The sequence below is a fragment of the Podarcis filfolensis genome (genome assembly GCF_964270895.1).
Source record: "Podarcis filfolensis genome assembly, chromosome: 5".
NCBI lineage: Eukaryota > Metazoa > Chordata > Lepidosauria > Squamata > Lacertidae > Podarcis > Podarcis filfolensis.
Window position 1 is genome coordinate 95,949,126 of NC_139608.1, and position 14,521 is coordinate 95,963,646.

Consider the following 14,521-nt stretch of genomic DNA (forward strand, 5'->3'; position numbering starts at 1 on the left):
TCCACCACACTCCTTGGCAGCAAATTCCACTGTCGAACAGCTCTTACTGTCAGGAAGTTCTTCCTAATGTTTAGGTGGAATCTTCTTTCTTGTAGTTTGGATCCATTGCTCCGTGTCCGCTTCTCTGGAGCAGCAGAAAACAACCTTTCTCCCTCCTCTATGTGACATCCTTTTATATATTTGAACATGGCTATCATATCACCCCTTAACCTCCTCTTCTCCAGGCTAACCCTGGATGGCCACAGGTTCTCCACCCCAGCTTTAACCAGTAAAAGGGCCACCAGCTTGCTTTTTGCCCTGTGCCAGAAGGAAGCACGGGGGGGGGGGGTGCAGGTCAGGATAGGAAACATTGGCTGCTTGGATGGGGCTTCCTCCTCTTTCCCTTGCTCAAGGGTTGGGGGAACCAAAAGAGCAGATTTTGGGGACACCTGGTGAGAGGAAAGGAAGAAGAAGTTCCATTGCACAAGCACAGCACACCGAGTGCTGGATGCAACTCTTTCCTTCTGTGAACTTCCATAAATGTATCTTAGGATCCAAGTCACAACAATTAATGCTTGGGTCAAAATAAACACACACAAAAATGAGTTAATCACAATCTGCAGGGAACATGAGGTTCTTGACAAGTGGTTCCCTGCAATGAACAGGTAACTCCTAGGAGAAGACAGTTCTTGTTTAGAAGTAAATAATGCATCTTGCTGGTTCATGTCATGCTGAGCTGTTGGAAATGGCTTGCTGTTGATCCCATATTCTGTCATTATGCTTTAAACAAGAAGTCTCCTGGTCCTTCCGGACTAGCCACCTCTATTTTCAGAGTCCATCTGTCTGCTGGTGTGTTTTTGTTTTCATAAAGGCTGAACCCTGAAGAAGCGTGACTCTCTCCCTCTCCCTCTCTCACATGCACACACACTTTTCTGCATTCCTGACAGATAGGAATCAAAATTCATGATAATCCACACAACATGAAATTCAACCAGGCAACAGAAAACAAAGCTGCACATGAAAGATTACAATTTATTTCTAAATTTATTGAGCAGCTGTTCAAAGGGCAGCTGTTCAAGGGGGGGGGGAATACAGAACTGATACAACGTAGGTTTTTTGGTGAGCTTTCAGGCCACCAAGTTTCCAATTCAGTTTATTTTTAGGAATTATGCTTCCAGGCTGTCTAAAACACAGCCACTCTTTATACATTTATGCACATATTCAGCATTTTGTTCTTAAATCCCAAGATGGTGTTAAAATTCTTAAGGAAGTTAACAGCACTAAGAAATTTAAACAGCCTAAGACGAGACTGTCTGGCCCTGCAAGTTTCATAAGTAGATTCTCTCTCTGTATAATATATCTATTTGTGTGCATTTACTTGTACAGATAGAAACACTTTAGTCTTAATTTTATACATCATATTGATTGTTTAAAAGCACTTGAGGAGCCTGAATTGAAATTCAAAAGAAAACTTAACTGTTATGAATAAACAGACCGTCAACACACAAAAGCAAGGTCCTTTAACACAGGACAGGTTGGAATAGGGAACCTACGGCCCGTCAGATGTTTTGGTCTACAACTCCAATCCTCCCGTTGGCAATGCTGGTTGGGGAAAATGAGAGTCTAGCAAGTGACAAATCTCTGCTCTAGACACACCTGTTTGCACGGGGAAAAATAATGCTTCAAATACTACTTCACTTTCCAACTAGAACATAGCAATTAGCTTCCATTTTGAGACGTTCATCAGTAATAGTTTTAAACTATCAAGACATCCCGGATACAATCCAACATGCACTCAACCCATTCTTAACTCTGTGCTGAATTGTGGCCTCTTCTATGGGTCTTTTGGGATGATGCACACAACACCCCCTTCTTATTTTGAAGTGCCGCAAGATCAGCAACGTTCCTTAGGATTGTACATCCATCCACTCCTCCTTGCAGCCCTGGAAGGTAATGCCCCAAATCCCTTAGGTCTCCCTCACTTCAGACTTTGGAATGCATGTAGTAGCGTAAATATTTTGGTAGGGAAAATCCCACCTTCGATTACCTGAGGAATCGCTCTGTCCAGATACTACTTTCTACCCACCGACTGGATAGGAAAGGCACCAGTTTCATGGCCACTCCAGTATCGCCACGCGTGGAAGGGGCTAAGCAAAAGAGCTAACTTGAGGTTGCAGCCAGTGAGCTATCACAGACAACTTTTTCTGTAAGGTGACAAGCAAATATTATGAAAATAATCTCATTGCTTGTCTATTACTAATTCCGCGTTAAGACATAACTGAGTGCTTTGCCTTTCCTGTCTGGCTTCAGAACCAGATTCTCGGCAGTGACGGTGGGGAAGCTATTCATAGCACCAAAAAGCCACAAACAGCAGAAGAGGCGGCACTAACAGAATGAAAGCAGAAGTAATAGCAAGTCACTAGGTTACATGAAAGGTGGCTAGGAACCAGAGAGGACACATGGTAAAAACATACAGGTGTGAAATCAATTAAAACAAAATATTCTACAGCCTTCATTTAAGATTTGCACTATTATCAATGGCAGATGTGGTGTTTGTTTGTTTTTAAAAAGCTCTTCTTCTGTGTATCCAAGTTCAGTTGAATACAAATGGTTAAGAACCATAACGATCCTAAAAGAGAAGGAAATGAAAAGAAATGAGCAGGTGCTCTCTCTTACAAGGAAGCAAAAATACAAGTTGCATGCACTATTATATCTGAAACATCGCAAATCGAAATCTCTACCCATTTATTTTGTAATTTAGTGTTTGACAAATGGCCCATATAATGGATTTTGAAAATTAAGATTCAGCTTGTTTTTTAAGAACTGCTGATTGATGTCGTCTTCCAGTACATTAGCTCCTGATACTGGTGATAAGCTAGAGAAGCAAGCTTGAGAAGGAAAAGAATGGGACTTTCCAGTTGCTTGCTGTAGAAAAATCTCCCTGTGGACATGGAACTCTGTGCATTTATGGGGTCAACTTACATTCCTACTGGCAGAAGTCTTCTGGACCTTAATAGATCTGAATTGTTAAAGTCTGCATCTATATTTTATTTTTATTTATTTTGTCCACTTGTTTATTGAATTTGCATACCACCCTTCATCTGTAGATCTCAGGGCAGTTCACAATATAAAAATACAATATAAAAAATACATAATAAATAATAAAATTAAGAACAGCAGCAAACAAATAATCCCCACCTCCCACAATGATTAACAGGGTGCAAAAACTCCCCATCCCTTGTAAAAAAAAAATGCAGTAGTGTAACAGCTGTACTCTATTCGTGTAACAAGACTTATATACTGCTTAATCAAACCTCTAAGTGATGTAAATAAAATATTCATAAGAAAATATATGTCTTACGGACATAAACATACAACTACGAAAATAAATGGACTGAAATTTACCCCCCCCACACACACACACTCCATTGTGAAAACACTTAAAATATGGCCAACTGTGTGTTCCATGAATAGATCTACACAATTGTTTTACCTAAAGGGATCCAGCCTTGTTATGGAAGTGGCAGAATAAAACCATCAAAGTTTACACAAGAAGCATGCTCCAACGTCTCACATACAGGTATGTCTGCTACCAACAGAAAACTATATAAAACCTGCATTTCAAATTTGAAAATGTCCCTTTTGTGTAAGTTTACTAACCTGTATAGAAGTCATGACTCCATTTGCCAGGACAGAAAGCCTTCCAGCCACAGATTTCACCCCTTGTTTAAACTGAGCCATATCAGGAGCAGTGGGCAAGACATGTGAAATATTGTAACTGCCTAAGAATAGAGTGAGAAATAAATTTTGTGGTTATGCAAAAAAAAAGGTGAGTTCAGGTCTCCTCAGTTATTTTAATAGACAGATCATTTCAACGTGATTAAAACAACTATCTAAAATCTATGGAACCAAAAGACCAGGGTGCATAATTGTGTTTGTTTAGAAAGAAGGTTTATGGCTGTGACAAACATTAAGAGTTGCATGGCAAAACATGCTCCAAAGTGGTTCCAATATTTACAATCTGAACAGGACTCAAAATTCAGAAACATTGTTCTAAGCTTGTCCGTTACCCCTTCTTCTTAAACAATTTTGGAGATGCCCGATTACCTGGAAAGGGCGCTCAGCAAAAATGTGTAAGTATGTTGGTGAACACCTCTATCTATCTTTAATGTACGAAAATACCAAATAGTAGTTTGGGTTTACTATCAATGACTTCTGTAGTTTTACCATTAGATGGTAAAAAGCTGGTTTTGCACTGCAATGTTAATATTCTGGGCGAATTCCTGAGCTTCATTTTCAGAAACAAAGATGCTATTTAAAAAGTTACTCAAGAGAAAGTACAATTCTGAACCTGAACATTGCACATAAAAATAATGTAGCAGGAAGGCCCCTCTTTGATTTATAGGAAAATAAATTCCAGTGAGACTGGGGCAAAGAGCAGAGGATTTTTTATTTTATTTTTTGCATCCGTCTGTCTCAAGAGACCATGGAGGGTCCTCCACATGTGAATTTAAGTGGCTGCAATGGCAGCACTGAAGTGACCTCCCTGGGGCCCAAGTCTGAGCAGTGTGTCTGGAGGTCCAGGGCTGCCTGGCTGATGTGGTCCAAAGGAAAGCACAGCAATACAATGTGGCACCAGCCTGAGCTTGCCTCTCACTTCCCTCACTTCCCTCTCACTTCCCTCTCACATTGCCTCTCACTTCCCTCTACAGCACACACAAAAACCACGTTCTTGACAGCTGTACACACTGTTGGTCTCATCCGCTCCATCTGTCTTCACATGCAGAGGAAGTCCCTAACTGACTGAGGGTTTGAGACCCATCGGCTCCCCTCACCTGCTTTAGCTGGCCAGTCAGAACCGTCTCCCGGGTTGTGGCTGCTCTTGCCTGCTGACAGCTTCTAGGAGCCACAGGAGAGAGCTGAGTGCAGGGTGGGGACCAAAGTTGGACAAGCTACTGCAGAAGCAGCACAACATGACCCCAACCAGAGGTACTAACCCTTCTCAAACACCCCACACACCCATTTTCCAGCATCAAAATTAAGAGGGGGATTGAAGGCAAGGGGGGCTGGCCTTTCTCAATCACACTGAGAGTCACATGGCCACATGCCAGCAGCAAGTGTGGTCAAAGTATATGCATGCTCACCCACATGCATACTCAGAGGCACATAGCAGGCGCTCTCTCACACATGATCAATATTTCTAGCCATTCCCATTCCAGCTATTAGATGGGTGAAAATCCTGCCTTTTGCTTGCAGGCAGACAGATTTGGCTCTAATCTTAGCACTGCAGTGCTTATAGCTAGGCTAAAAGATAAATTATTCTTCTGCCTGCTCTTTTGAGAGAATCTCTAAAGTGGAATTCAAGAAGACCCCTAAAAATAGAAGAACTTTATCTCCTGATCTAGAGATAAAGCACCTCATCTGCTCTATAGAAATCCCGAATGTGGTGGAGGCTGTTGGTGGGCCTCTTCCTGTGTGACTCAACAAGGCAGATGCGGCCAGTGGATTCGTTTCCCCCTTTGATCTACCGTGAGAGTTGCATTCTGCACAGTTGAATAATGAATAAATCTTTAGGCTTAAACTCAAATGCTAGTACCTAAATAGCAGAAAAAATCAGAGTTGCCTCCACTTGATAAATTGTGTAGGAAAATCTGGTACACTTTCATAACATTAAAGATGTCAGCGATTTCAAATATCTAAACCTGACGTGATCATGTTTTGTGTAGAAGGTACTGGGAAATTTCGTAAAGAACATATACAGTTGAAAATTCTGTTAACTGTAAAACACTGTGGATCAATCACTGTTTGTAAAGTTGTCTAGGTTTCATTATACTGTGTTTTTAAAATTATTCGTTTTCTCTTGTAGTGAACTGCTACAAGACAGCAGTTAAGCTCCTTGCTCAGTTTCAGCACGTAGTGCGTATCATGTTACCAGCCTCTAATGGCTCTCCAGTATTAAATAGCAGGCACTTTAGATTATCCAGTTGCAAGCTTCCTGTTGCAGTTATGCACAAAGAGAATGAGACCCTATCAACCTACTATAATCAAGTTTCATGACAATCATTGGTATCTAAAAGGATTTATATAGGACCGTGGACCAGAACACAGTGCATACAAAGGTCTTGCTTGTAGCTTTTTCAGCTGTAAATCCAAAGAAGACCCTTTTTGAAAGGCACAACAAAGTCCTTTAGCTGTAAGAGCCACTGTGGTGATAATCTGATAGAAAGTTTTCATTAAATATTAACTTTTTAATATCCTTTTTGGTGTGCTTTGATAGGAATACCTTTCAATACATAAAACACAAACTCTATGAGAAACAGAGAGAACTGGGGTGGAGGCAGTGGCGGAGAGCAGGCGGGGGCATGCCTGACGCGCGTCCTGGGGTGGGGTGCCCAGCACGGGCGGGGGCCAGGCGCGATGGCACCCTGCTGGGATCACGCTGCCGGGGACGGTGCACTCCCCCCCACACACTCCTCTTCCTCCGCCAGTGGGGGGAATCAGGCTCCAGCCCATAGTAACATGAGGTTCTAAAATTCAACCCCATATGGATCAATTACAGTACTAAAGTCACTGGTTACATCTGGACATGATGATACAATAAAAATCAATATTTAATGGGAATGATCCTAGGTGAACCTTACACTCAGGTGCTCCTACTCTCCCCTCACTTCTTCCAGTGTAGCTGTGAGGAGATTGGCAGCTTTCACTGATTAACGGCACTTTAAAATTGAGAAGACTGGCAGCTTTCACTTCCATTTTTTATTAACGGCAGTTTAGAATTGCACCCGAACCCAGAAGTGTGGTTAATCTTGACTATGGTTGTTGGAAGAAGTGAGGTTCATCATCCATGGGTTGAAATTGACTTGTTTCAAATGAAATGATTACCTTTCAGACAAAAGCCTAGTAACTTAAGCATATACAAACACCCATTACAGTGGTACCTCGGGTTACATACGCTTCAGGTTACAGACTCCACTAACCCAGAAATATTACCTCCGCTTAAGAACTTTGCTTCAGGTTGAGAACAGAAATCTCGCAACAGCGGCGCGGCGGCAGTGGGAGGCCCCATTAGCTAAAGTGGTGCTTCAGGTTAAGAACAGTTTCAGGTTAAGAACGGACCTCTGGAACGAATTAAGTTCTTAACCACAGGTACCACTGTATATATTATTTACAGCCAGAATCTGAACTGTTCCCTTCACACATAAGGCAAGCAGTAAAACAGACACAATTATTTTTGAGGCTAGCTTGATACATTTCGGTATTTTACTACGGACCAATTAACACAGCCCCAAATGCAGCCTGAAAGAGCCCTGTGGGATTAAAACAAGGTCCGCTGTTCCAGTCTGACAGTGGACAACAAGATATCCCTGGGAAGTCTCCAAGCAGGACCTGAATGTAACAGCCCTCTCCTCACCTGCAAAGGGATTTCTTTGACTGACCATGCAAGTAGATGTAAAGCACAGTACAGCTAGGATCTCCCCAATACATGGAAACTGGATAAAGAATTAGAGGCAGGGCATTCTGAGTTAAAAAGAAAGGCCTCCATAGTATTAAATCCCACCCAAGAACTTGCTGGTTTTAATTTCATGTATTCCACACAACCCATTTGTTTAGATAGTAGTGAACTATATTGACTTCAAGAAACAGGTGTTGTTAAAAGTAGCAGGGGCTACTGTTAGGTGAGAAAGCAGGGGCACCTGCTCAGGACAGGAGCAAAAAACAGGTCTCAAAATATATAAACAGGCCAATATTAGGATTGCTCTTGAAGTGTATTCGACCAAGGACTTATTTTCCAGGATGTATGAGGATAGCAGTATGTTCCATAACTAAACCAACACTGACAGTATGCTGATCAACAGGACACTGTACACAATTCAAAACAGCAAAAATGTTCATCATTTTCCTTTCCTACCTGATGGTTGTTTCTTCTGTTCTTCAAACAAATCGGCTGAACTTATAGCAGAGTTTCCTGAAAGTCTCTCTAACCGAACTCTAGCTTCATACTACAAAAGAGTTAAGAAGATTTCAACAATGATAATAAACTTACACATGCTTCACATCTAGGTGAGATTATTTCAGCTGTTGCTATGAAGCTGAATATCCTGGTAAAGCCAGTATTTTATTAACTCCAGTTCTTAATTCATTTCCTAGTTGCAAGTATTAAACATCACATCCCAAAACACGTTTCATGTTATCATGAATTGTAAATAAATGAATCATTTTTCTCCACATAGCTTATCAAATATGCTTGAGGTCATTGATTTTTCTCCTCCAAATATGCAAAGCCACTCAAAGTATAGGTTACTAGGAGAAAAATGGCTCATATGCTATTGAGTTGACATCCAAACAGATGCAATTTTCTAAACTGGTTTGAAAGTTTGAATTTTTTTTTTTTTTTTTTTTTTGAGGGAGGAGAACACCATCACTCTGATTTCTCTCAAATCACAATTATTTCCACAAGAAAAATTTGCTTCTAGCAATGTGATGTTTCCAAATACCCCACAAACTGGTTATCAATTGCATAAAGGTTTTGCAATTAGTGCAATTTAATTTGCACCTACGTCAGCATGGTCTTGCTTTCCAAAGTACATATCCGATGAAATAGCTTTTACGTTGCCAAATTTCTTCTGGGCCTCATCTGTGCTTGCAGGAGGTTCAAACTCGGCTTTACGACGAGACGAAGGCCTAAAAGAACATTGTTCCATATGGTTATATCTGAGAGCATCCAGCAAGTAGAATTAACTTTCTAAAAGAACCCTTAATATATTGCTTATCAACTTGATGGTGTTAATAGATTTATACTTTTTGTAGTTTTAGCTATTTCATTAGAGCAGCAATTTTAACAACTGTGGCTTCCATCTGCATGGTGGTTGGATCTCAAAACAAAACCCTACATATAAACACATCCACGTACACTGGTAAATAAGGTAGAAAGTTTATAACCAGAGTAAGATTAAGTAGAACTTTCAGAAACCTATTGCTAAAAGTTAATTGAAAAGCTTAATACATAAATAGCAATAACGAAGTCAAGCAGAAGTATGCAATATCGTTTTGCTGGAGAATTTTGGTATGGCAATGGTGGTAATTCCAGAAACTGTACATTATGATGCTGGAAAACTAGATCTGGTCTTCACATGGCTTCTTGGCATGCCAGAGTGTAGTCAACAGCACTGGCTGAGAAACTGACATGTCAGGTCAAAGCACCTAGGGGCAAGCACCACCCACTTTCATTTTATAATACATGGCAAATATTTACTGAATGCATGAATTGTTCAGACCCTGGCACAAAAATACCCAATACCCATTCAAAAAATATGGCAAGACTTTTTAGAGTAATCAAATGAAACTTTATTATCCAGCATGACACAAATTTGTTTGTTGCTTACTGTTGGAACATTTTTTTTCTCAAATGTATCTAACATAATTTGAAAATAAATAAAAACATCATTTTAAAAACTGTACAGTGTCACCTAGTTTATTTCAACTGGTTAGTTTTTATAAATATTTAATGTATTATAATCCAGGGGGGAAAGGATGCACATAAAAGACATGAATTATCCCAGCTATGTTAGCAACCCAATCATTTTATGCACACAAACATTAGTAAAAAAAATTGTTTTCACAAGAAGTCTGCTGGGTTCCTTGTGCGTCACTTTTATCTATGAACACCAAAAATTTGAGGATCACACTTCCCTGATGTTCCTCTTTCTTCCATTATATATTGATAGCAATAAACAGAGAGGATTGAAAATGCACGGCTTAACTGCAGCTTTAACCACCATTAAGACACAGACTGATAGATTTGGAAAACCTCTCTTCACATACAGAAACCACAGCAAAGCCCATGATCCCTAGAGTATTAAGCAAGAATCCTTAGTCTAAAACTTAACATTCTACCTTTTAAAACCTAAGACATGGTGGTTGCTGTTTATATTTTTTACAAAATCCCCTCCTGTTCTGGATTTTATATACAATTTTGCTGGCTATTTCTTTATGAGAATACTTTTAGAGGTTTTCACCTATTTAGCTGCTTTGTCAATGAATTTCTCATGAGCTCATAACACGTAGAGAGACCAAAGAAAAAAGGAGTAACAAACGCTAATCAGTAATATTGCTGTATTATATATTAATTCAGCCTGTGCACAGAAAGAAAGGTTTTAACATAGCCACAAGCAGATCACTGTACTCAATATTCAGTATTTGCCTACTCACAGAATTTCCCACCTGAATATCTTAGATACAAGTGAATATCTTAGACTAGCTGTTTTGCCTCTGTGGTTAAATGGCAGGAGAATTTTATTTGGTTTGCATTTTTAAATAAACTGACCTAATTCACAACTCCTAGATTAATACATGGACCAGAACATAATTATCCTTCAGATTTAGAATTTCTCCAAATTTGACATGTAATTCTTGTCTGGAAAATGTAGAATAATGGAAGGGACCATGAGGGTCATTTAGTCCAAACCCCGGCAAGGCAGGAATCTCTTTGCCCAGCATGGAGCTCAAACCCACAACCCGGAGATTAAGAGTCTCGCGCTTTACCAACTGAGCTTTCCCAGATGTAAAATGCATTTTTAAAAACTCAAGTTTTAGAATAAATTAGAAAAGCATATGCTGAGAGAAAATACAACTGTATTTTTAAAATATGAATTTAAATATGACGTTTTCATATCCATTTTTTTAAAAATGAGCAGATTGTTGCAAAAACAGGATGGAACAAACATCTAAACGCATGCCAAATGGACAGAGGCTGGAAGCAAACTGATCTGATCATCCCTAGTTGAGGCTTCTGGTTCCGGTCTGCCTTAATGGAGACAGCGCCCACGACAGCAGGAGATCGTTAGCGAAGAAAAAACAATGATGATTGAGGGTAATTATCCTTGCAAGTTACCCCCAGGGACAGGGAGGAACAGGCTTCACTCAAAGTTTGTACCTGGCTCTCGCTCCGGCATGGGATGCTGGACGCAGGGAGGCACTGAGTGCAAAAACACTTGGCTGCCGGTAACCCACCTACGCTGCCATTAAGAAGCAGAGGGTCTCCTGTTAATCAGAGCTTAATTTGGACTTTATTATCTACGGACTGAACTGATTAATTCTAAAAGGACTTGGAATTTAATTTAACTGGAAGTATAATTGCTCATTTATCTTGAGCCGAACGGAGGGATGAAAGGAATCTGCGAACTTGCCAAGGAACTGATAAGGTTCATCAAATCTGGCATGGGGGGGGACCTAAATTATATAATTCGATATTTGAATGATCAGTATTAGTAATTGTATTATAATTTGGTATTGTTATAACAAGGCTATTATTGGATTGTAATTGAAAATTAGTAAGATTATTATCAGATCATCCCTAGTTGAAGGTTTATTCACATGAAGGTTTTCTTTAGGTACCTCTCTAAGTAGCTTGAAGTTTTCGAAGACAGAATCATATCTAAGTCTCTGTTGCTGCTCTCTTTCTTCCAGAAGGAATCAGAATTGTCGTCCCAGTTAGAAAAAGTGCTACTTCTCAATTCGGAGGAATCAAAGTACCTGGGTGGTAAAAGAGAATGTTATTGGACTACTGCTCTGGAGGGTCCCCCTGGCCTTCGCGGGCAGCAAGAGCTGAGTCTTTAGCTGAAAAGTGCCCTTGGGAAGGTGATGCTTTCCTCTAGTTCCAATCTAATGGCAATGCATTTTGTTACTTAGAAGGCATTAGGTGATTTCCCAGCACCAGCTCTTCAGGAAACATACGGGGCTGTGAAGTGTGGGAAAGTGGAATTCTACCGGCGGTCATTTTGATTCAAGCCACTAACCTGTTCACATGACCAATTAATGCCGTAATAAATCAGGATAGGAATGAGCATCAAGCCTTCTCATGCTGCCGCCTTGCTTCTTCTTGGCTCCTCCATTCATGCAGGTGCTTCATGTTTAGGCATAGCTTCACATTACCAGCCAACCTGGGCCCTGGGAGGCCCTTCTTGTTGCCCCCCAGGATAGTCATGCCTGTAGTCATGCCTGACAAAGGAATTCTCCCCCCAAGGAGGCAACTATGGTGGCTACATTATTAGGTTTCTGGAGCCAAGTTAAGGCACATTGACTTATCCAGGCCTTTGGTGAAATTTAACTGGACTGTCCAGTGAACAGCTGTTTCATAGCTTTACTGTGTGTGATAGTTTTCAAAAATGTTACTTGGTTTGTTGTAGGTTTTATAATTTTGTTGATTTTGTTAATGTTTGCAAGCCACCTTAGGATCTATTTTAATGGGTGGTTTAGGAGTTCCACAAATAAATAATGTGAATGCCAGATTAATGCATACCAAATTAGCCAGGATTCAGAAGCTAAGTTTAAACCAGGCTTCCTCAAACTCAACCCTCCAGATGTTTTTGGCCTACAACTCCCATGATTCCTAGCTAGCAGGACCAGTGGTCAGGGATGATGGGAGTTGTAGTCTTAAAACATCTGGAGGGCAGTGTTTGAGGAAGCCTGGTTTAAACCATAGTTCAATTGCTGCTTCCTGGTTTCTCTCCCTATACTCGAAAAGGATGCTGCACTTAAGTGCCACAAGCTCATGAACACCTTGGCTTATTAATACCAGAATTTGGTCATGTGAACACAACCAACACCTGCAGAAATGTTAAAAAAATAATAAGGAAGGTATTTATGGATATGAGTATCTCATAGATAAACAGGGTTTCAAATCCTCCAAAACTATATGAAAGTCAACATGAAAACAAGGTGTTTCATTGATCTTCCCTCATATCCCCATCTACAATTCTGTTCATGACTTTCACTCTTATGATTTTCTAAATTATTAGTACATTGCATCTGCTGAAACTGCTTTCAAGAGTTTGAACTGGAAATACAAAACATTTTGCCACTGCCTAAATGTTTTAATCTTAATCCAACCAAGTAAGTGAAAGTGTTACCTTGAACTAGGGGATGAGAAATATGAGTCGACGTCATCATTATTATTATACTTTTTCCTTGGTTTTGCAATTATAGGTGTTTCTTGTTCTATGATCTGCATATCTGAAATTACGGAATGGGAAATGCCACTGGGATGGGAGAGAAGATACGACTGCGTTAGCATTAAACAGACAAAGAGAAATTCAGTTAAAAGGACAAAGCCCATCTTATGAATTGGATTCTCAGTAAATATCTAATTATAATAGGCCAAGGCCCAATGTAATAATTAAGCTTAATACAACAAATCAAATTTCAGATCTCCTCAGCCATGACAACAAGATTTTAAAGTAGCTTTAAGGGAAAAAATCTTTCTGCAATCTCATGCTGCTCTCGAGCACTGGGTCTCAAACTGATGCCAGACATCCTAGGGAGGCCAGGACATTCACTAGAAATGCTGAAGCTTCTCCCTCACTTATTCCAATGAGTAACTTTATTAGAACATAAAGACAGCTTTGTATTGAAGGGCCTAGAACATGGGTAGGCAAACTAAGGCCCGGGAGCCAGAGCTGGCCCAATCGCCTTCTAAATCTGGCCCGCGGACGGTCCGGGAATCAGAGTGTTTTTACATGAGTAGAATGTGTCCTTTTATTTAAAATGTATTTGTGGGTTATTTGTGGGGCCTGCCTGGTGTTTTTACACGAGTAGAATGTGTCCTTTTATTTAAAATGCACCTCTGGGTTATTTGTGGGGAATAGGAATTCGTTCATTATTATTTTTTCAAAATATAGTCCGACCCCTGGCCTAGAACATCGAGCAAATGCAGCAGAGATTAATTATGGGATCAGCTTTCATGGATTAATCCTGCTGTTTATACGGATGTCTGTCACTTCACAAGCTTAATTCCAGTGCCTTCTGCAAGCCATGTCAGTTAGTCTGCTGCAGAAAAGGCAACACGACAGTATTGTGGTGCTAAACATACCCAAAGGCCTTCACAGCATGGACTACAGCCCACTTCATTTGATGGTGTCCTTCATGCATCTGACAAAGCAGACTAGCAGAATACGTGCCAATGTTTATACCACAACAAATCATTAGCCAAGGTATTACAAAGCACTGGAGTTTTTCTGAAGCACACTATATGGATACCCACCTGGAATTAAAAATTTGTAGCAGTCTTCCCCCTACCCTATTCACCTGTTTTTCATTCATTTTAACTCTGGGCAGAGAAAGGTTTGAGGCTTGCCAACTATGTTTTGCCTTGAGAAAATTCTTGGCGGAATAGCATCAGGAACCGTGTGGTAATGCTGAGTGGAAGTACAGACTATGTAATGCATAATATTTATACAAGCCTTGCTCTCTTGATATAGGCATTTAAAATTATGCATAATAATAAAAACTACATATACTAAAATCTGATAGAACTCAGTACACTGAGAGGATATTAGTAAGGAAAACCTTCATGGTTTCCTCAGCCTCCAAGTAACTTTTGCCCCTTCCCCTTCATTATTCCCATTAAAGCCCTTATAAGGATCACAAGCCCAAAGGCAACCTCACAAAGGGAAACTGTAAACACAGAGATCAAGAACCAAAGAACAAATGAAAGATCACAGTAATGTTTTTGTTAACAAAACAAATGACTTACAAATTGTGA

The 14,521-nt window shown here is 40.1% G+C and overlaps 1 protein-coding gene across 13 annotated transcripts in view; it reads right to left on the reverse strand.

The window, feature by feature from the left end:
- Positions 1-991: 991 nt before the first annotated feature.
- The window catches only part of ARFGAP3 (ARF GTPase activating protein 3), a 31,610-nt gene continuing 18,080 nt past the window's right edge, over positions 992-14,521 (reverse strand). For all 13 annotated transcript variants that reach the window (XM_083615723.1, XM_083615725.1, XM_083615735.1 and 10 more), the window contains 6 exons: positions 12,891-13,019; positions 11,377-11,514; positions 8,541-8,664; positions 7,892-7,982; positions 3,640-3,761; positions 992-2,608 (listed from right to left, as the gene is read on the reverse strand). In XM_083615723.1, the coding sequence (XP_083471849.1) occupies positions 2,591-2,608; positions 3,640-3,761; positions 7,892-7,982; positions 8,541-8,664; positions 11,377-11,514; positions 12,891-13,019 (622 nt within the window). In that variant the 3' untranslated portion in view covers positions 992-2,590. The remainder of the gene's footprint in view (positions 2,609-3,639; positions 3,762-7,891; positions 7,983-8,540; positions 8,665-11,376; positions 11,515-12,890; positions 13,020-14,521) is intronic.